The sequence below is a fragment of the Sparus aurata genome, chromosome 3 (genome assembly GCF_900880675.1).
Source record: "Sparus aurata chromosome 3, fSpaAur1.1, whole genome shotgun sequence".
NCBI lineage: Eukaryota > Metazoa > Chordata > Actinopteri > Spariformes > Sparidae > Sparus > Sparus aurata.
The window spans coordinates 16,705,865-16,726,860 of record NC_044189.1 but is presented as its reverse complement, the minus strand read 5'-3'; the positions used below and the strand labels follow the sequence as shown (position 1 = coordinate 16,726,860).

Below are 20,996 nucleotides of genomic sequence, written 5' to 3'. Positions count from 1 at the left end.
AGTGTTCTGGGGATCTTTTTTTCCACTGAGAGCAGCTTGTTCATTCAGTTATGAAAAGATAAATACTTCTGAGTTTGTATTATTACCTCATTAATATCTACATTCTGAGTTTGAATTTCTTCTCCAGAACTACATAGTGCCCCTTTAAAGTCACTCATTTGAATAGGACTGTTTGAATATCTGACACTAGACTGCACTTAATTATCAAAAATATAAGCAAAAGTTTATTACACATATTTACATCATATGTACATATTGTATTCTATGAGTTGACCAATTTTGGGATACATTATTCAACATTTTTCTGATTATTGGAACCAGCGTTAATTTTTGTTGTTTGAGTGGAGTGGAGTAAGTGGAGTGGAACAAAAAGTAAAGCATTTTCTTCAAAATCTAGTGAAGTGGAAGGATAAAGTAGCAGAAAAGTGAAATACTCAAGTACGTCAGAATTATACATTAGTCCAGAAATACACATACCTTCCATCAACGACTGTAAACAAAAGGGAAACTTCTCAAAAAATATACACATTATTTTAGCCATCATATCAAAACACAAAGTACATCCCAAAGGAATGTTTTGTTTTCCAGTCAATCAGCAATTCCAAACACACAAAACTCAGTTTTAATTTTGATAACAAAGTAACTTTTTATTGTATATAAAAATACAAGTTATTTTGTCTTTTTTAATGTCAGCCTCTAGAAACACAGAGGGCTGAGGCATGAGTAGTCACGGTAGAGGGAACAGCAGTAGTCTGTCAGTTATCGGCCTGAACAGATGTGTCAAATAAAAAAAGTAAAATTCTGCAAAAGAAAAACACTTAAATGATGATGATTTAGTCATACTTGACCTGATTCTACCTTCATGTAGATATGTGTTTATGGGACAGAAACAGGCGCAAGATATTCAGAACAACACTTGAGGCTCAACTGGGGAAATCTAACCTGATCAGCATCAGTGCAAAATAAGTAACACATTTTAAATGTCATATATCGCAAAGCAGCATCAAAACAACACTGAAACATAAGATATGCATATACAAACATTCACTGTAGTGTGTGCATGTGTGTCTGTGTTATGTAATGCATTAGGCTGTGTTAAGTCACAGCTGGCTCAGCATCTGCATTAAAGTGTGTGATCGAGTGTGTCATCTCATGTAATGTGTGATGGCTCGTAAGGTATAAAGAAGCGCTGCTTGTAGGCGGGCCTCCATCACTATCAGGTTTGCATGAACCTGCAAAAAACAACAAGAAAAGTATGTCATTACTTTCAGGTTATTAGGTGACAGTTTCAAATCCTCTCTGCAATGCTCCTTTCTCTTACGATATTTTTAAAAAGGAAGGAAAACGAGACGACACGCTTAAATGTCAAAGGACTCATTCTTTGTTAGGAGGGTGCCAAAGAGAGACGATATGTTAAAATATCATATGATTCATTCATTAAGGCTGAACAGACCAGGTCATGTGGCGTTCAAACTCGTTTGTACCTTTTCAGAGTGTCTGAAGTGTCTCCAGAAGGTGTGGTAAATGCGTGCCGTGGTCTGCTCGGGGTGACAGGCCATGGTTTTAACAAACACCTTGAGGGAGCGCTCCAACAGCACGTTCACGCTGCCGTAGTCGTAATCATCGTAGCTGCACCAGTGTAAGGATTAAAAGGTTAATGACACGGCAGAAATGAAAAAGAAACTTAACTGATGACGTGAGTGTGACACTTACCGTATCCCGTACAGACAGTGAATGTAGTTCCACAGAGCTTTTCTCAGTGTGTGGGTGTCTACGCCTTCATGCATTGCCATCCTGTGGTAGGTCAAGTTACTCACAATCTGCAGAGACATAGTTTCCTCTCATTACAATATAGTCGATCAAACTTTTCTCTATAGATTATGCACAAGAGAACAATTGAATCAGCTGGCTGCCAGACTGCCCACTTTAACGTTGTTGTGTTTGTACCCACATTCAAAATCTGGCATATTTATTTCCCTGTGTGTTGGCCATCTTTTTTTCTTTTTAATTGCTTGTGACTCCTTAAAAAGGCTGAAACTAACGATTTAGATTTATTTGACGATTACCTTCAGCATTAATTGATAAGTCTACAAATACATAAAAAAAAAAATAATCACAATTTCACAAGAGCCCAGAGTGATTCTTTAAGCTGTTCTTTTGTCAGTCCAACCAACAGACCAAAACCCAAAGACTCTTCATTAACTCTCATAAGTGAAAAAGGAAAGCAGCAAATTCTTAGATTTGACATTTTGCTTGAAAAACAACTGAGATGATTAATACATATATACACACATACATAGACACAAAGTATTATATACATATATTTAAAATAAATTACTTTGCGATTCATTTTCTTGCAATAGACTAGTCTCTTCATCGACTAGAACATTGTCTACCTACTTCGTACATTCCCAACATTCAATAAGAACATTCCCAAAACCATACAGCGTCTGCATTCCAGCAGCATAGGCTGAATGTAGTGCCAAAGGCCCAAAATGTAAAAAACACAGCTTACACTTAAACTGATGTATGTATTTTGTGTAAGACTTGTTTCGGGTGACTAAAATATGTCTTGCTGCTGGTACAGTTTCAGCAGTGCAAAGCCTTTCCTCATTCTGTTGCTGCACGCTGTTTCTCCACTATGGTAGTCAGGTGGCGGTCTTCTACTGCAGGTAACACACTGACAAGCGATAAGTACCTCATACAACCCCACATCAAAAGACTCAAACTATTCTTTTAAACTCCATGGAGCAGATAGACCTGCCATGTCATCCACACATTAGTCTTGTTCAGTTTTGTTTTTCAAATCAGTTTACTTATCCCAGGTTAAAGGTGAGTGTACCTGGAATTTTTCATCCAGGAGCTGACCCATGTCTGGCAGTAATCTGTTGACCAGAGAGAAGCCGTGGTCCTCCCATGAGTAGTCCTGCACACGTCAGACAAACACAGACAGGTCAGTGAAACTTAGTGCAAACAGTTGACAGGCAACATGCCCTGTAAAAGTGTGAAAAAACACGAGTGTTGGTGTCTAAAAATATAAGCGAGGGCTCCAAACTACCTGGGCTCTCATGGTGGGCGGTGCCTGCTCTCCTCTGGGGGCAAAGTCCTCATATCTGAACTCTGGATCCTCCACCAGACGCAGAACCAGTTCCGGCGGTGCTCCCCGCACCACCGCTAAAAACAAACAACCATGAGGAAGTAGTGTGTAAACATATGTCAGCCAAGTGAATAACAGTGTGCTGCACATGATAAACAGGTATCTGTTTACCTGTTGGTATGCTCTCGCTCCTCTCCCTCTCAAACCGAGTAACCATCTCCTCCTGTGTGCACTCCTCCTCCTCCTGCTGCTGCTGCAGCTCCACCATCCTCTTCATCAACACCTCCACCTCCATCGCTCCATCAACCAGCTGGAGAAGAGAAACAAAGAAAAAGGTTTGGGGCACTTACTTTGTTTTCAACCCTATATCAACAATGTGAATTGTGCTATGTCTTCTATTGTTACAAAACCGGTGTGACTAGTGAAACTAAGCAGGAGGGACCCCATTTCCTCTTTGTTCTCCTACTCTTGACATAGTTACATTTACAACTGTCATACCTGTGGTGAAAAACACCTGTTCGACTCACCTCTTGCCTGCCGTCCTCGTGGGCGGGACTATGAGGGCTGCGATGCAGGTGGCTGGGTGATGGAGGTTGGAAGGTATAACCTCCAATGTGGTCGGGTTCCGGGTTTAGGCCGCAGCCCCACACAAAGGAGGAGAGAGAGTGAGCCTGCGCCATCAGGACCACAGCGTGTATGAGTTCAGCCAATGACCAGCGAGGCTCTGCGCCGGGACACACCAGCTCCTGCAGGGCAGAGGGGGCAGGTGTTAACTTTAATACAGTAGGTTTGTTTGTGGGCAATGTTTGCTGGTTAGGGGCTGCCCCTTTTGAAATGTTGCTTAGATATTCATGTTCGCCTCAGGATGACTTGTAATGACTTTGGCCATCCTTCATGTTTCATAAAGCACCATCATCAGGTCAAGAAGGAGTCCCCTACTTTGGTTTTGTGTTGTCAAAAATATTTATTTATCCATACAAAAATCAATTATTAATATTTGAAATGGATTCATTTTCTGCAGTATCAATACAGTGGTATAAACTGTGCTTTGTGACTTTCTTCCGTCCTCATCACCTGTCTCGTTCATTCCGTTTAGGTCACAGTGCTAACTCATGGTTTTGAAAGATGGAAAGTGCAGAACGCCTGTATCCAGTTTCAGCTGACAAAGAAAACCGCAGGAGTGCTGTCTGGAAATGCTTTGCATTTGAGGCAAATGAACACGTTAAGGCAAACAATCCAAGCATGTCCAAATGCAAGCCATGCTACAGACCAGAGCTAACAAAAAGTCGCTAAAACACCTGAAGGACACACTGCCTGTACTCTATAAAGAAGAAGAGGTTGGTGACAGCTTCTTCCCTAGAGTCTTGACCATGGTATCAATCTTTTTGAAGTGATAGTATCAAAGCCAGAACTTCCAATATCATGACGACATTTCTTTAGTTTATGAACAAATACCTGTAGTTGATGATGTTCTCATCTGCCTCAGTGGCACTACAATAAAATAAATGTTTAGTACTACTGAGCATCCTTTAGCATGTTTACATAATAAGATGGCAAACATTATACCCATTGAACACCATGGTTGTAATTGCAAACTGTTTTAGCACACTGGAATTAGCATTGAGCTGTGAGCAGCTTAGTCTGACCCTAACTCTAACCCTTATCCTGGAAACTCATTCATTATCTACCATCTCAAACCCTAACCCACATGCTGATGGAAAATCAGGTGAAGTTTCATAGTCCACAAAACATTTCTGGAGCTTCAGAGCAAAACAGCGTTGCAGCATTCTCCTAAACTACTAAAGCAGGACTTGTTTTAAATGTAAAAAAGCAATCATTAAAAAAGAAAATAGAAAAGACTCCTTAAAATTCGTCTGGCATAATCCAAGTAACTGGAAGTCCTAAATTGATTTGACATTATTTACACCATCAAGGATGTGCACCCATGTCAGACATAGTGCACACTAACACTTTTAGCTCAGCAGCTATAGTGAAGATTTTGGCTTTAAAAAGGGTGCTAATAACCTTTTTGCAAATCAATTTCAGATCTCAAGGCTTCCAAAGACACTGGACACCCTTTTTATGTTAACAAGCCCATTTACTTCACTTGTTTTGAAGAATCCTGCAACACTTGTTTGCTGTGAAGCTGCAGAAATGTTCTGTGGACGATGAAACTTCACATCTGGCACATAGGTGTAAGGAGATAATGACTAAATTTGAAATTTTTGGGTGATGTGGGTGAAATTGGTGTCTATTTACACAGGGAGAGGTGAGTGAGTCAATGAGGCAGAAATTTCAGATACAGTCTAAGTCAGTAATCAACAGTATCAAATGATATCAGTATGATATGATGACAGACTCAGAGCAGAAGAGAGAGCAGAGAGACAGGGCGTGAGTGGGTGTTGTGTCTGACCTGGATGTGCTGCTGTGTGATGAGCCAGGGTCTGTGTGCCAGCAGCCTGTTGAGTGTTTGCAGACTGCGGAGTTTGGTTGGAGCGTGCTCGAGACCACTCAGCCAGCTTTCCTCCCCTCCAGCCTCCAGGAAGCCAGCACTGTGCTGCTGCACCAGGTACGAGCAGTGGTGTCGAGCTGCAGCCTGTGAAACATCAGGGAGGAAAGAAGCATGCCATCCCATTCATTAAAAAACGAAAGCTCAGTCAATTCTTTGTGGATTACAACTATATAATGCATAAAACCGTCTGTGTTCATATGGGGTTCAAAGGTTAAAGCAACACAACTAAACTTCTCCATCAGGAGATCATTTTGAGTCTAATGAAATGCCATTTCTGAAGTGAAAGGGCAGCAAATGTGATGTATATATGAGAGATGAGAGTCGTTAAATATTTATGAGGATCACAGTATTTGGCAGACCTGTTAGTGGCACGCAATGATACAGTAGCTGGATAATCCTCTGGAAGAGATTGACCTGCCAAGTCCATTTTGCATCTGTCCTATTTAAAGCAAAGTAAAGCTAGTTCAATTTTTACTCCTTTTTCGGTTCCTTCAACCCAAAATCTCTTATTTCCTAACGCTTTAGCGCAATGTTTGCCATATGCAAATATGCATATTTGTGTGATAGTTAACTTTTAATTACTGCAGCATCCATCTAATTTAGCTGTGTCCACCCAGCTGCAGCTCTGTGAAATGTACTGCTGGAAATGTAGAAAAGCAGAAGTGTAATGATATCACTTCACTCAGAGGGCCACTTCAGCCAACGCGCCAGTCTGAATGTATTAGTTTATTGTTCACGACGGCTGAACTGACTGGAACTGTAAAAACTGTGGGCAGCAGTGGAAACAGCATTGCAGCAATATCATTACAACTGTTGAACAGTAATACTGGCCGTGTCCAACTGCTAGAGAAGGCAGGTTTAATGACATCGACATGAAGCCAAAAATATTAGATGTGTGTACGAAAAGAAAGAAAACACTAAAAACACTTTTCCACTGTTGACTCGATGACAAAAAGAGGAAATAATAGCTGCAGCGCTGCCTTAATTTGAATGTGGTGTTTATTAGTCATGCAATATCACGCAGAAATGTTGAAAGAATAGACTATACATGTAGCCTTACACTGACAAAAGGCTTTAGAGCATTTAAACACATGTTTAAGCATGGTCACTACTGCTTAAACACTTTGATTAAGGCTTATGAATTACATCAGAAGTTGGTGTTGTTTTTTTTATATGAAGATTTAACCTGCAGTTACATGGCTTGCAGCCCTGAGCTCTCTGCATCATAACAGAAATATAGCCACAAGTAATTTCCTCTGTTGATGGCAAAGGACAATTTAATGTGTACCAATATTGATTTGACTTAGTTTTATTCACCTGGTCTATCATGGGTTGAACAAATCCAATAGTAAACATTTAGGGAACATTTTAAATACTATTTTACACCTGTTTTTTTTACATCAGTCATGACGTGGGAGAAAATTGTATGAGGAAGCAAAAATATTACAGAAGCTAGAAGCAACTTCAGAGAATAATACACTAATCATTGTAACAATGTACCTGCAGCACATTATGTACTTATGTACTATTCCATGAATTTGTTTTGTTGAAAAACCAAACTTAGACAACAAAACACTTTTAAAAAAATGAGCTACAGGCTACCCAACTATAGTTAGTCAACAAAAGACTAATACCTCATAGGGAGCTGATCACACACAAGAACACGCAATTATGTCCTCAACAAAAGCAGTCTTGGTTCCATAATTTCTTTTCATTTAAAAGTGTATTGCTCCTAGACATTTGCTTCATTACACTCTATTAAACAGTGCTTTAGTTTACTTTGGTTTAGGTTGTACAAGATAACCAAAGAAACTTTGGTAATCATCAGACAATGTAAACTACTCAAGCTGATGTCAATGACAATGGGCACATGGTTCATTGCCCTTACAGATGCTTAATGGAGATCTTTCAGAAACTGCTGACATTTTTTTCCCCCACTTAATTGCACAATTGCAGACGGATCATTCGTCTTTCTATTAGTGTCTGTTTAAGATAGAAAGTGTCAATTCACTTGTACATGAGGCCATTCCTGTAGTGACTGAGTTGATCTAATGTTCTGACAGTTCTGATGACTAATCGAAAGTCATATATTATTGGTTTCTTACCATGACTGCAATGTAATGTCTCCAGTGACGGGGCAAGGGGCCATCCACCTCCAACAAAGCATGCTGGGTCTTGAGGAAGCAGCTGAGGTAAGCAGGGTGCAGCGCCATCACCATGGTGATGTGGTCCACGCGACCCAATGAGAGAAAAGATTCGATAAGGATGTCTTGGTCAGGCCCTTCTTTCAACATCTGAAGAGGAAGAACAAGACTTAATGTGTGTTTGAAACGGACAACTGATTCCCTAACAACTTAACTACAAATACATTTTTACCATGCTTGAGGACACACTGAAAAAGTTCCTGTTATAGCCAGACATGAGCAAGCCTGGAGAGCTGATAAAACACTCCCACTTTCTCCAGTGGAAAAAACTGGAGTGACTCACATATGAAATCAGCATTTGCAGTCATCAGCTTTGGCAACACTTGTCTGGTGTTGCTCCTCTTGATGACATGAAGCAACAGGCACTACAATGTTGCAGCAGAAGAGTTAGCTACCCTGCTAATACTAGCACTGACTTAGGAAATTTCCAACACCCTTCACAAGTACACTGATTTGACCGTTTATCTAGAAGCCAGGCAGTGGTATCATGATACTGGGATTTCTAACTTTGCTTAATTATCAAGGTGAGATGCCGTGTTTGATACCATGGGGGAAATGTGATGCAACATTGAGTGTTTTTAGATTTTTATTTAAAGATACATCTAACAAGACTTGTGTACCGTGTGTTGAGCACGACAGTATACAAGTTAGATTACTTCTGGCCATAGTCAGAAGTCCTCTTTACATTTGTCAGCAAATGTCATACACACCTCTTTTGCAGGGATAAAGGCACTTGGACCTGATGCCAGAGATCGAGGGACTTCAACTCCTTGCTCCTAGTTTTGAGAAGAGGACAACAGAGAATTAGGTCAATCATACAGCAAAGTAATGATTAATTTCATTTCTGAATAACCTCCCAATTATGTTTTTGATCATTCAATCTCCACACAAAATATGTGACTTCAAATCAGAATCGAAAAAAGAAATGTGGGCAAACAGCTTGTCATCGAATCAGGTCTGTTTGTACCATGTGTGTAATATAGGGCTATGCTTAATATTGCAATATTTTTCGTTTATATTTCCATACACTATCTATATCTCAATACTTTGAATACTCCTCAAATGCACTTGAGAAATGCGAGGTATAGGAAATATCCCAACATTAGTAGACAAATACCTTGACATGGATAAAGTGACATTATTATTGTATTATAATATTATAATATTGGTACTTTCACAAAATTAAAACAATGAGATTGTTTCGTGCATAATCATCAGTAACGTGAATATACCAAGTGGGTTATAATGACAAGTATTAGAACAAATACAACAGTCTAAAATTACATCACCTTATCATAATGAAGCTAAAGCCGTGTCATGACATAGAAATATCCAAAATAAGACAAAAAAAAAGATGACATACAGGTTAATACACAATACTGATTCGTCTCCCAGCCCTTATAATAAAGCTAATTTGAAGATAAAACAGAATATCTGCAGGCCCCTTCAATCCCCTTGAACTTGACTCAGACCTACTTTGCCCGGAGCAGCTGTACTATATCTGGAAAGGCCCGTTTCATAACTTGCAGCCCATAAAAACTGTAACCAGACCATGCCTTAAACTCACCGACATTATCGGAGGACCAGCAGCACAACACCAAAAGCCACTTCTTGTTATATCCGACATTTAAAAAACTGAATATACGCCAAACACACAACACGCAGCTGGACTGTCATTTCTAGAAGCTGCAGTGGGCTGACAGCAGGCGGCTCGGGGGGTGTGACTACTTTGTTTTTCAGGGAACCGGGAGGGGGCGTGTCCGGACTGCCTGTTTGTGCACACCGCAGCTCGGTCTTGCATCACCTCCTGCAGTTCAATGTCTGATGAAATATCCAGAAATCTGGTCGAAAATGGTAATCAGCTGATAGCTAACTCAACTGCAAGATTACCACGGCTATTAATGAATCACTCATCTCATTTTGGGATTATGTAATAGTGAGCGATGATCATGCTCCTTAATATAATGTGAACTTCTGTCCTGTCATTAAGATATCTTGGTGTGAAATGATTGTTGAGTTAGTCGGATCTTTCTGTGCTCCTCCTGGACATGAAGCAGAAATGACTGAACACTTTCCCCAACATTACCTGTGCGGTCCGCAGCAGCTCGCTCGCTCTCCCTCGCACCTCCTGCAGTGGACACGACCGGGACAGCCGAAGTAGATGCAGCAGTGTTTCTTTACTCAGCCGTGCCGAGCCGCGCCGGTCCAGTCCTAAACGCACCATAACCCCTTGGCTCAGCTCCTCCAGAGCCGCCGCTCGCTCGTCCTCGTCCCTGCTGCACAGCCGTGATAAGCATTTCACACTCTGGCCAACGTCGGATTCTGTTTCGGACTGGTGGTGACATGAGTGGCCAGAACCGGACAATCGTCCCGGTGTTTTCTCTCCATTAGCCTGGCCGTTAAAGCCTGCTACGGGATTATTGGCCATCGCTTGTGTTGGTCCAGAAACACTTCGAACTCCCCCGGGGGTTAACCCACCGAACGTTAGCTGTAAGCTAAAGTATTTACCTCACCGTTACGTTGGCCTGACGCACACGCAGTTTCTTCTGAATTGTTGAATACTAGAGTCGTCCTGTGTCTGCCGTCGTTCACTGCGCAACCATCTGTCCCACAAATCATTAACGCCGACGGGCCACCTGCAAAGCTTTCTCCCAGCCGGCTCTCTGGCCGTAAACAGCCTGCTGCCGGTTAGCTCGCTAAACTAGCCTAGCTGCTGTTAGCAGATGCTGCAAACTCTTTTAAACGGCGTATTTGACGATGACTCGGTGATAATAAAAAAAACACGAAGAGCCAGCGGTTTGTGTTTGGACTGGACTGGACTCCCAGACCAGAGCACAGTGTAGTTTAGGTATAAGATAGTCTTTCATGAGGAACCAAGGGACATGTTCAGACTTCTTTCGCTGGTTTCGTTCAGCTGGAGAGCTCTTTTCCAGTTACGTGTTACGTCATCACGACGCGTGCGAAGCTGATGAAGAGAACTACAGCACATTCATTTTCTCATGTTAGTTTTCTACAGTTACGCACCATTTAACAAACTTTAGCTTTTTTAACTAATAGGACTTTGGTGACTTCTGGCCCTCTATCATTTATTGATGAGTTACTGGCTGTATATGACATTTCTTTTTATAAACGTGTAGGGTTTTTTTGCATTTAAAAGCTTATTGCATTACCACTTTATGATAAAACTAAAACTTAATAGAAAAATAATAAAATATACAAACGGTTATACCCGTATGTTTATCAAATTCAATTTAAATGTTCTGGTTTAGATAACTAGTTTTGTATTTATTCTTATTCAGGGGTTTAAATAACTAATCACAGCTGCTCAAATTACTTTTTTAAGTCTGTAACTTTACTCCTACTCCTATGCATTACACCATGTAATCTAATTAGTTACTTGATTTTACTTAAGCATCATAACCAATCATTAACCAATTAATTACATAAACTATACAATGTCAAGAAAACACCCATCATTCTCACCACTGCCTGAGGCAATGACCTTACTTGCTCCATCTCCATTTTATAATATGAAACAGCAAGTGATGTGTTAATGCTTGTTGAAAAAAAATAAACAATACAAAAGTAAGGACTACCTTGATCATTTTATGTCAGTCGAATAAGTAATCAATGTCATTTTCTGCAATTCTTTCTGGACAGCCAACCCCACAATTCCTCACTAGAATTTATATCCACATTTTTTGCATTTCATAAAATGAATGCAGATGAAGTTATGATAAAGTTGCCCTTACAAGGGGTGCTGTTGAGAACATTTTTGACAATAAATTAAAACTGTAACCATTTTGCTGGGCACGCCGGACTGTGTCCTTGTGATCCTCGCAGCCCACATTGTGAAGCCAAACACCAGGGGAACATTCTGGGTAATTTGTATACTTATTTATATTTAATCATCAACATAAATGGCGTATTAGTAAGAAATTCTTTGTGTCCATGTGTGCATTTGTGTCTGTAAGGTTAATCTGGCATACAATTGCTTCACAGTTTATAATAAGTACTTCCTGAATCACCTTTATTTAGGAAAATAAAAAAACATCACTGATATACCCTTATTATCAGACATATCTTATATTAAATTACCTGTAATTGTATATATATAGATATATATACATATATATCTCAGATACCTTTGTGTGGAGGTAAGAGAAGAAAGATGAAGCCTTCATATGTGAAAGGATAGAGAGGGAAAGATGACAGTGACAGATATAATCAGACAGACAAGTGGGGGTGATGTGCTGCTCCATTTGACATGACAAGGCAGACTCGATGGGGGTTTGGGGAAATTCAACATTGTGGCAGCAACAAAGAAAAACCCTTCAATATACCGTTTCCCTATGAGGGAAGACTTTTATTAACAAACACACAGGCTGGCTATGGAGGATGACCTTCGGAGCACACGCACACACACACAAAGGCATGGTCCCCATGGCAACCGGCGCTTCGTGTCCCAGGAGACCCAAGGGTGGAAGAGGTAAGACGGAGAGAGGAGGGGGCAGAGGCAGTTTGGGAGAGCTCAGAAGACAAGCAGAGGTCAGGGTTCACACACACACACACAGGCTCCTCTTCAGTATTTTACAGGAAGTTAAGACTGTTTGTGTGTGTGGTTGTGTGTGTACGTGGGTGTGTGTGTGCAGATGATTGAGGGAGAGTTGGATGCGAGTCCTCAGACAATTTTGTTCTCCAGCAGAGCGATCCTCTTCGACATACTTTCTAGTAAGATTTTGTCAAGGACAGCAACAATGAAGACAAACAACCAGACAGAAAATATGATTACGACATTAAAACCCCCCCAACAGACGTCATATTCTCACATCATTTCACCTGAAGTCAAGGATATATTTTTTCGTTAGTGCCTGTAGGGCATCTTCTACTTTCTTTTGGAACTTTACAAGGGAGTCGCATTCACATGGGTCCTCCTCTGTGGAAACATAAGGCACAAGTTCAAGTTGTGAGTTATTGTACAGTGAAGTAACAGGTAATAACACCAGCATTTTCTATTTAATCATTATGTGTGACCTTGACAGATGTTAATCTGCAACTTCTTGGCGATCTGGGTCATCGTCTTGAAGTCGGCTGTGTAGAAGTAGTGCTCTCCAGTTGGCTCAGAGGCGATCTCTTTCAGCTCGTCCTCCACTGCGTTGCCAACTCCAACAGCGTACATCTTGAAACCTGTGGCATTAAAACAGACAGGTTCACCCTTATCTGACTTGTAAAAGTAGGCTTTGTATTGCATCTACTTCTACCATAGTAAATGTAATCTCTCTTCTCCCTCTCACCGTGCTCCTTGGCCTTCTTGGCAGCATCTCCGATGTAGTCCTGACTGCGTCCATCAGTGAAGACAATGCCCACCTTGGTGACTCCAGGCCGGGCACCCTGACCGGCGCTGAAGCTGTTGTCTATCAGATGGCGGAGAGCCTGGCCTGTCATGGTTCCCCTCTCCATGTAGGCCATCTTCTTCACAGCGTCCTTCAGGTCTTTCTTGTTGTTGTAGCGGCCCAGGGGGAACTCCTGCAGTAAAGAGACAGAAACATCATGTTAATACATATGAAAAAGAAGCTCATTTTACGTGAAACTTGATGCCAAACAGACCTGTCTGACTGAGCTGGAGTACTGCACCAGTCCAACATGGGCCTTGCTGTCAGAAACGTCCAGTTTGTCGATGATCTGGTTGATCCACTTCTTGACCAGCTCAAAGTTCTCAGGACGGACGCTCTTAGAGCCATCGATCAGAAACACCACATCTGTCGCAGAGTTGCTGCAAGCTGGTGATGTCAGACACACAACAATGCGCATTACTCCAGGAGCACAGTGACCTCGCTTGGACGAATACCTTCATACACAGACACTCACCGCTGCAGCTGCGACCATCGTCCATGAGGGTAAAGCCGTCTTTGCAGGCACACTTGTATGATCCGGGGCTGCTGATGCATACCTGCTCGCAGTCATGATCCCCAGTGGCGCACAGGTCCGACACTGTGTGTGTGTGTGCATGCAGAACACACACGTACACACAGTAGAGTATATGTTGAGGCATACACACACAGGAGGGAGGGTGATTGGGGTTAGGGGGAGAGAATGAAACTATGTCAGTTTGGGAAATTCTAGCATTGATTTCTTTTAATGATCCACTGTGACCTGCGCCGACCTGAACAGTTTTTAATATGAAGATGTTGCATGAATCCAGTGGATCCTTAAAACAAACAGGTGGAAAAGATTGGAGAAGCCTCAAATGAACAAGATCTGTTTGTCTGTTTCTAAACGTGGCTCATCCAATAACAATCCAACACTGCGATCATGCAGCTCTGCCCTTGGACAAGGAGCATCTGCACCGAGATTGGCTGCTGCAGACTGAGTGGCTGACAGCAGTCAAAACTGCTGCAGAGTGGGGAGAGCCAAGGGGCATTACTAATTAGAAGTTTAATGATTGTCACTAATGAATCTGTAATTACAGTGAGATCAGTCTCGCCTCTCGGTTATGTGAGAGTTGACTGAAGAACAGGAGCGAATTTCCTTCCAGAAGGTTGTTCCTGCCCTATTGTCCTCGTGCACTGGGAATATTTAGTTTGAATTAATATACTGTAGTGTTGTTGAGGTAGGGAGAGGACAAAAGGGAGGGAACAATATATTGGAATGAAAAGATAACAGTCCCGACACCTTACCCTTAACAGACAGCTGTCTCCACAGGCATGAAGGCGGCGGACAAACACGACAAACCCACCCTGACAGTATTTCTTTTCAACCATCACTGTCTGTTCCCATACCTAAATTTAACCAATAAAGCCCTCATCTTTCCTCCTTTTATCTTACCACAGAAGGCCTCCTGGAACTTCTTGGTGAGCTTCTCGATGACACTGTAGCTCTCCACGTAGTCCACGTGGTCGTCCAGAGGTTCGCTGGCCATCTGCTTCAGGGTGCTCATGTCAACACGTCCCACACCGATGGCAAAAATCTCAATGCCAGCATCCCGAGCACGCTGGGCCACATCCTTCACATTGTCCTGCGGACGCCCGTCTGTCACGATAATGGCAACCTGTGATGAAAGATTAGCAAAGTTAGAAAAAAAAAACAATGACCAGAATTGTTAAATATATTGCATTTCATGTGTTAATGCATGTCTGACCTTGCTGATGTCAGGAGACTTGACGCGAGCGCCCTCGGCTTCACTGAAGGCCACGTTCAGGGCAAACTGGATAGACAGACCAGTCATGGTTCCAGTGGATAGGGGCTCAATCTTGGTCACGGCCTTAATCAGTCCAGCTTTGGTCTTGTGTGTCTTCAATGACACCTACAGTTGCATAAAAGCACATTTAGTGATATTAATGGTTTGACATATCAATTGAAACTTCACTGGTGAACTCTAGCTGAGACTCTTACCTCATTCTTGACACGGCTGGCGTAGTTGACAACTCCGACACGAGTGGCGTTGGGTCCAACATCCAGCCCCTCAATGACCTTTGCCAGGAAGACCTTTACCTGCTCAAACTCAGAAGGGCGAACGCTACGGCTGCTGTCGATGATGAACACGATGTCTGTGGGACGAGTTTTGCACAAACCTGCCGCTACACATGAAGACACAGAAAAGACATTATTATGATTAATTTCCTTTTAGTTTCCATAACAACTACATGTGCAAAAAAAAACCCACAGATAAAGCTGACGGATAAGGGAGAAAAGGGGGAAGTGGGAGGAGCATGGGAAGGGCGAAGGTATTGAGTGGAAAAGGGAGGGTGGAGGCGATGGAAGCTGGTGAGAAAGTGGGAGGAAACTGAAAAACAGGATGCAGGGAGGAGAGAGGTGAGGCTGGAGGGAGAGATGGAGGAATGCTTGGCTAGAAAAACAAGGATGAAGGAAAGAGAAAAATCTTACAAAAAGCCACTTAAAATATGTTTATCATCATTTTAAAAGAGTACATCTAAGATCATAATATTTATACATTAATGTCAGTATAACGACTTAAGACGGAGAAAGGTGGTTGAAAACTGTGTTAAAAAGTATACTGCAGAATTTTTGTCAAAACTACACATTACAAATATAACTATTGATGCCGTGTGTGTGTGTGTGTGTGTGTGTGTGTGTATGTATGTTACCCCTATGTGAAAAAGGAGCAGAAAACTTTCTGTGATAGTGTGTGGTAATAATAAACAGAGACTGTTAACAAAAGGGAGGATGTGTTGGGTTTTCAGGCATTTGTGGTCTATATTAATTAACTGTGGCTAAAACGTCCAGAGTCTGTTTAACATCACCGATCTCCCTTCACACCCTTCACCTCTCTCCCTCCCTCCAGTTTTTCTTCCAACCAACATCTCCATCACTCTCTCTCTCTCTCTCTCTCTCACACACACTAACACACACACAAACACACTCATACACAGAGTACCAACTGCCACGCTACCTCCTGTAAGTCATCCAAATTGTGCATGTACACCCTCCAACCACCAGCAGCCACACAATAAACACTGTTGTCTTTTATACTGACGGACTAATCACTCGAAACCAATCACTTATCAATAACTGTCCAAAAACACTGAAAATTCAATTCAAAATGATGTGGAATTAAACACTAAATATTTAATAATATCACAGTACTGAAAAAATTTATGAAATTTAATTTCAAAGTAAAATGTGATTGAGTTCAGTAAAAACATCTTTTTAATTTCTCTCCTTCACTTCTGATACCTCTGGGAGTTTATATCACATGCATCTCACACACATCATACAACTAAGGATATACTGAGAGTGAGTGACAAGCATCATAAGAATTAAACTTGAGATCAAACTTTTAGTGGACTATTCCCCTAAAATGTACTTATCTAGCTTAATTGTGGTATCTATTCTGAAGTTTACAGTTCAAAGATGATCAGACTGATATACAGATATCAGATATCACTCTATCACATACTGGAGTTGGGGTAAGCTTCAAAGGTTAAAGGTCGTCAGTCTCACCCATGGCGGCGGCAGTGCGGAGGTCCACGGCAGTGGTGGCTTGAGCCCCGATGAGGCCGAGCAGCAGCAGGAACAACGGTGGGGTAGGCGTCATGGCGACAGCGACAGAAGGGGTAAATGCAGGGGTCCGAGTGTGTCCGCAGACGGTCCTAGAGTTAGAAGCCAGAAAGGAGACAGAGCAGGGCGAAGGGAGTTCCAGGCAAGGGGGACGGCCACAAAGTGAGACTGAGTGACTCTGAGCTGCAGGTTATCAATGCAAGTGCTTCACATGAGTCTGCCCACAGACAGGCCCCCTCTGTAGCAGTGTGTGTGTGTGTGTGTGTGAAAATGGGTGTGTGTCTGTGGGAAAGAGAGGGAAATACCTGCTTGGGGAGGAACTAAAATGGTGGGCATGGAAAGACAAACACACCTTGATATGGCTAGGATGGACAGGTATGTGTGTGTGTGTGTGTGTGTGTGCGCGCGAATAGTAAAATTTGTGTGTGTGCTCCAGCACCTGAGTGTGTACAGTATGTATGTGTGTCTGGCTGGGGGTACAGGAGCGGCTGGGGTTTGGTGCAGAGTGAGCGCGCGCCAACGCAGCCGCCCCAGGTTGGATTTGGCCAAAGCTCAAATAAACACCAACATGAATTCCTCTTTTCTCCCCGTGTTCCCTCGTATAGCAAACACACATTTATGGTGCGGAAGTGAAGGAGAGCCGCCGTACACAGCCTACAGTGTTCCCGCCACTCTGCACGTCGGGATGTGTGTGCGCATTTTTGCATAAGTATGCATTTTTCTGTATAACCTGGAGCGTACGAGCCAATTCAAGTTCAGCTCAGTTCAGTTTGTAACATTTTCTGTTTTTCTGTCGCTTTTCTCCCCTCCATCCCTCATCCCTCCTGCTTTGCGTTTTTGTGGATTTCTAAAGCCTCAGACTTTAATTTAATATACTGAGATCAATTCTACCACAGGAAAGATCACAGAAACATAAAAATAGAAGGTAAATATTGCAAACCTGCCCAAAATCTATATCCTCCTTTCACACGGACTCTTCTTCTCACCTCCTTCTCCACTGTCAGGTAGGCAGCGGGGCCCAGTGGAGTAAACACAGTAGAAAAACACACTTTCATCAACGTGCTCACATACACATCCTTAATCTCTCCATAGAGTCCACATACAGGCCCACATAGAGACCCCTCTTTTCCCTCCAACATCCCGCTCCACCCGACCCAACCCTGCATTCCTCTACACCTCCCCTTCCTCCATCCACACACTCGACCTGAACAAGCCACGATTGAGGGGGTAGTCTGGGAGGGGAAGAGGAGTTGGGGCTCAGGCTGTACAGTAACTAGCCAGACATATTTCCTACTGAACTGAACAAGCCGTAAAATCAACAGAGAGAGTGTGTGTGTATGTGTGTGTGTGTGTGTGTGTGTGCCTGCATGTGTTATGGTGGTGTTGGTTTGGAGATCAAAGATGTTATTCCTGGACAGTGTGTCATCTCTGGGAATTTGGTTTATAAGACAACATATGCATATTCATGCAAACACACAGACATACAGTGGATTTACACACACGCACACGCAAACGGGTTATGTAACAGCGTCTGCTTGGCATGCAGGACAAACATAAACATAAGCAGGTAGCTTGATGAGCTGTACCTGCATCCATCAGCATCTGTGATTATATTTCACAACGCCATAAAATTCAGTCATTTTTCATCCCGTGTGTTTACATATGATTAGTCTCACAGTAACAGAGGGGGACTGTTGAGACGTGGGCGTCAAACTTTGGGGCCCGACAACTGTCTAAACAAATAAAAATGATAAACTACTGTGTGTTTTTAATGTGCTATCAAAAGAAATAGAAGTTTCTAATACATTCTTTCCCAAAAAGATTCCTCCTCATCATTTAGTCAACAAAATGTTAGAAAATAATCAAAAATTACCTGAAATAATTTCCTAGACTTCAGCAAGACATTGTAAAATTTGACAACCAAAAGATATTTACTTTTGATAAATAGTGAATCAAGTCAATTTTCAACAGAAGATTCCCAGCATTTACTGATTCCAGGCTTTCATATTTGATTTCTTTCTTGTTTTCTTAGTCCTCTATGATAGTTAATGAGTAGTTAGTAGTTAGTTAATTGGATACATTTGGGTTTAGACTGATGGTATGACAAAACAAGCTATTTAGTGACCTCACCATGACCTCCTTCCTCCTTCTTTCTCCTGACTCTGACATTATATTGATCAAATGAATCACATAAATAATTAGCATATAAATAAATAATTGCAAAAATAGCATTAATTGCAGCCCCAGAGCAATTGATTATCAAGACTGTAGTTGTTTAATATCATCTTGGACTGACAAATCATCCAGTCCTAATATCATAAGTTTTAGCAGTAATCCAAAGTTTTCCTTTTACTCAGCTGTAAGGACACTGCCACATCAGATATTTACCATAACCACAGAAGGGCAGTTATTTTCTGTTTTACCCTCTCTCCACCATTTCCTTTCCAGTAGCAAAATATAAATCTAATATAAAGACAAGGCATATTTGCTTTTTTACCAAAAAAGGAAATGTTCCTGTAAGTCCTCCTTCACTGCCAACAGCCAAACCACCTCACGAAGCTTATTTTAGAGGATATTTATCACAATAGTACTGCCAGACCCATAGAGTAAATGGAAACACGTCTAAAACAAACAAACACCTCATCTCAGACACACTGCATGCCATTAGGCATTTTTATACAAGGCCACATTCAAATAACAGCACCTTCAGTAAACATGTTGACCATCAACATGGTTAGGCGAGATATTTTATCTCTGTCAAATCTGGACCGTCCACTGTTTGTCTTCAGTTTTACACAACATTTGAATAGTCAAAATCTATTAATTTTATCAAGCAAGTAGTTGTTTATCCCCCGCCACTTTCCACAGTGTTCCCTGTTTATTCCAAACCCAACACAAGTCTATTTGTTGTATCTTTTCAAACCAAACCACAAATCAACAACCTAATGGCAGCTGAACCAGAGAAGCAAAGGACTGGAGGATCTCCAAACCGTGTTTCAGCTTTGTTCCACAACAAACATTATCACTCTCAATCACTTAAATCAATAAATGTTATCCACTAATATCAATAAACTACAGTGCTTGACTGTATACAAGCAGCGTGTGTCAGCGTGTGTGCGTGTGTGCGCGTGCATACACTCAAAGGGTTTTGAAAGACCGCGAGAATTTCGTGTTCGACCACATCCATAAATATTGAAACAAGTTCCCTTTCTTCAAATCTCAGAATACTGAGTAAATATTGACATGGCAGGATCGGGGTGAACTGAAGCATCCCATACCTGTACTTTACACACTCTCACATATGCACATACATGCACAAACACACACGCTCTTGCTCGGCTGCTGCTGTGCTCAGAGCGCTCTCTGTTCACACCAGGGAAGTCCTGGAAAAATTAATAGCAAAGTTAAACTGACATGAAGCCCTCCTCAGTCACACCTGCCCCCCTCACCGACACATGAATCTAAAGAAAAAACTACACTGAGAGACACAAAATGAGAGGCTTCACCTATACATACATAAAAGTAAAATCCAGAGTGAAATCTTTGCTACCAAGTTTGAATAGAGCTCTCACACTCTGGGTTTCATTCCTGAAATGAATGTGTTGTGTGTGTTTCTCCATGCAAGAGAGTTTGACAAATTTCTGCCCTGCAAAATAAGTTTTTATGTGTGTGTGTATTTGTGTGTGTGTGTGTGTGTGTGTGTGTGTGTGTGTGTGTGTGTGTGTGTGTGTGTGTTTATACTGCACTCCTCCTGCCAACAGTAACAGCTCAGTAGCCAGTGAGCAGGAAGAGAGAGGTTCATTAAAAACCCAAATACAGCAGTTACATAACCAACAGTTCTGTTCATCCCAGAACCCCCCGTGCTATGAACACTCTCCTCCCTCATCCCCATCGTCTTCTCCCTCCCACGCCTGCTGGCAGAGCCCACCCATCATCCTCTCCTCCTCCCATAGCAACAGCTCATCTCAGCTCTCCTCCCTCATTCCCAGACCAACACACTGCCTCACTCCTCCGTCTCCCCCTCCTCCCCGCCTTTATGTGCTCCCCTGGTCCCTTCCACCTCCTCCTCGCTCTCATCAAACGCTTCCTTCTCTTACTCCCACATCATCATCATCCAAGCTTAACTTCAAACTTTACTTCTACATACGGCAGGACTACGAACCAG

At 42.0% G+C, this 20,996-nt stretch overlaps 2 protein-coding genes across 4 annotated transcripts; both read right to left on the bottom strand.

Annotated features, from left to right (window-relative positions):
* Positions 1-441: 441 nt before the first annotated feature.
* On the bottom strand, positions 442-10,761 carry sesn2 (sestrin 2). Of its 2 annotated transcripts, none has more exons than XM_030412605.1 (11): positions 9,900-10,761; positions 8,524-8,589; positions 7,715-7,903; positions 5,511-5,693; positions 3,625-3,843; positions 3,269-3,407; positions 3,059-3,174; positions 2,843-2,926; positions 1,714-1,820; positions 1,485-1,629; positions 442-1,232 (listed from the first exon to the last, which is right to left on the bottom strand). In XM_030412605.1, exons 1-11 carry the CDS (start codon positions 10,239-10,241, stop codon positions 1,146-1,148), a joined length of 1,677 nt encoding a protein of 558 aa, XP_030268465.1. In that variant the 5' UTR covers positions 10,242-10,761; the 3' UTR covers positions 442-1,145. The 2 variants fall into 2 exon arrangements, with proteins under 2 accessions (XP_030268465.1, XP_030268466.1); XM_030412606.1 differs by lacking the exon at positions 9,900-10,761 and adding an exon at positions 9,381-9,531.
* A 934-nt stretch (positions 10,762-11,695) lies between these two features.
* Positions 11,696-17,015, bottom strand: matn1 (matrilin 1). Of its 2 annotated transcripts, XM_030412611.1 has the most exons (10): positions 16,775-17,015; positions 15,206-15,390; positions 14,952-15,116; positions 14,639-14,861; positions 13,682-13,804; positions 13,421-13,593; positions 13,108-13,339; positions 12,848-13,000; positions 12,669-12,749; positions 11,696-12,544 (listed from the first exon to the last, which is right to left on the bottom strand). In XM_030412611.1, the coding sequence occupies exons 1-10, from the start codon at positions 16,866-16,868 to the stop codon at positions 12,495-12,497; spliced, it is 1,479 nt and encodes a 492-aa protein (XP_030268471.1). In that variant the 5' UTR covers positions 16,869-17,015; the 3' UTR covers positions 11,696-12,494. The 2 variants fall into 2 exon arrangements, with proteins under 2 accessions (XP_030268471.1, XP_030268470.1); XM_030412610.1 differs by lacking the exon at positions 13,682-13,804 and having other exon boundaries at positions 11,696-12,546; positions 12,670-12,749.
* Positions 17,016-20,996: the final 3,981 nt, after the last annotated feature.

Bases quoted from the DNA above. Each gene is read 5' to 3' on its own strand.
- sesn2 (XM_030412605.1), bottom strand. From the start codon at position 10,241: ATGGCCAATAATCCCGTAGCAGGCTTTAACGGCCAGGCTAATGGAGAG. The intron at 3,408-3,624 runs GTGAGTCGAACA...TCTCTTCTCCAG, and splicing joins ACGAGGACGGCAGGCAAGAG to CTGGTTGATGGAGCGATGGA. The intron at 1,821-2,842 runs GTACACTCACCT...ATGTCTCTGCAG, and splicing joins TCCTGGATGAAAAATTCCAG to ATTGTGAGTAACTTGACCTA.
- matn1 (XM_030412610.1), bottom strand. From the start codon at position 16,868: ATGACGCCTACCCCACCGTTGTTCCTGCTGCTGCTCGGCCTCATCGGG. The intron at 15,117-15,205 runs GTAAGAGTCTCA...ATGCAACTGTAG, and splicing joins CCAGCCGTGTCAAGAATGAG to GTGTCATTGAAGACACACAA. The intron at 13,594-14,638 runs GTAAGATAAAAG...TGACATCACCAG, and splicing joins GTTCCAGGAGGCCTTCTGTG to CTTGCAGCAACTCTGCGACA.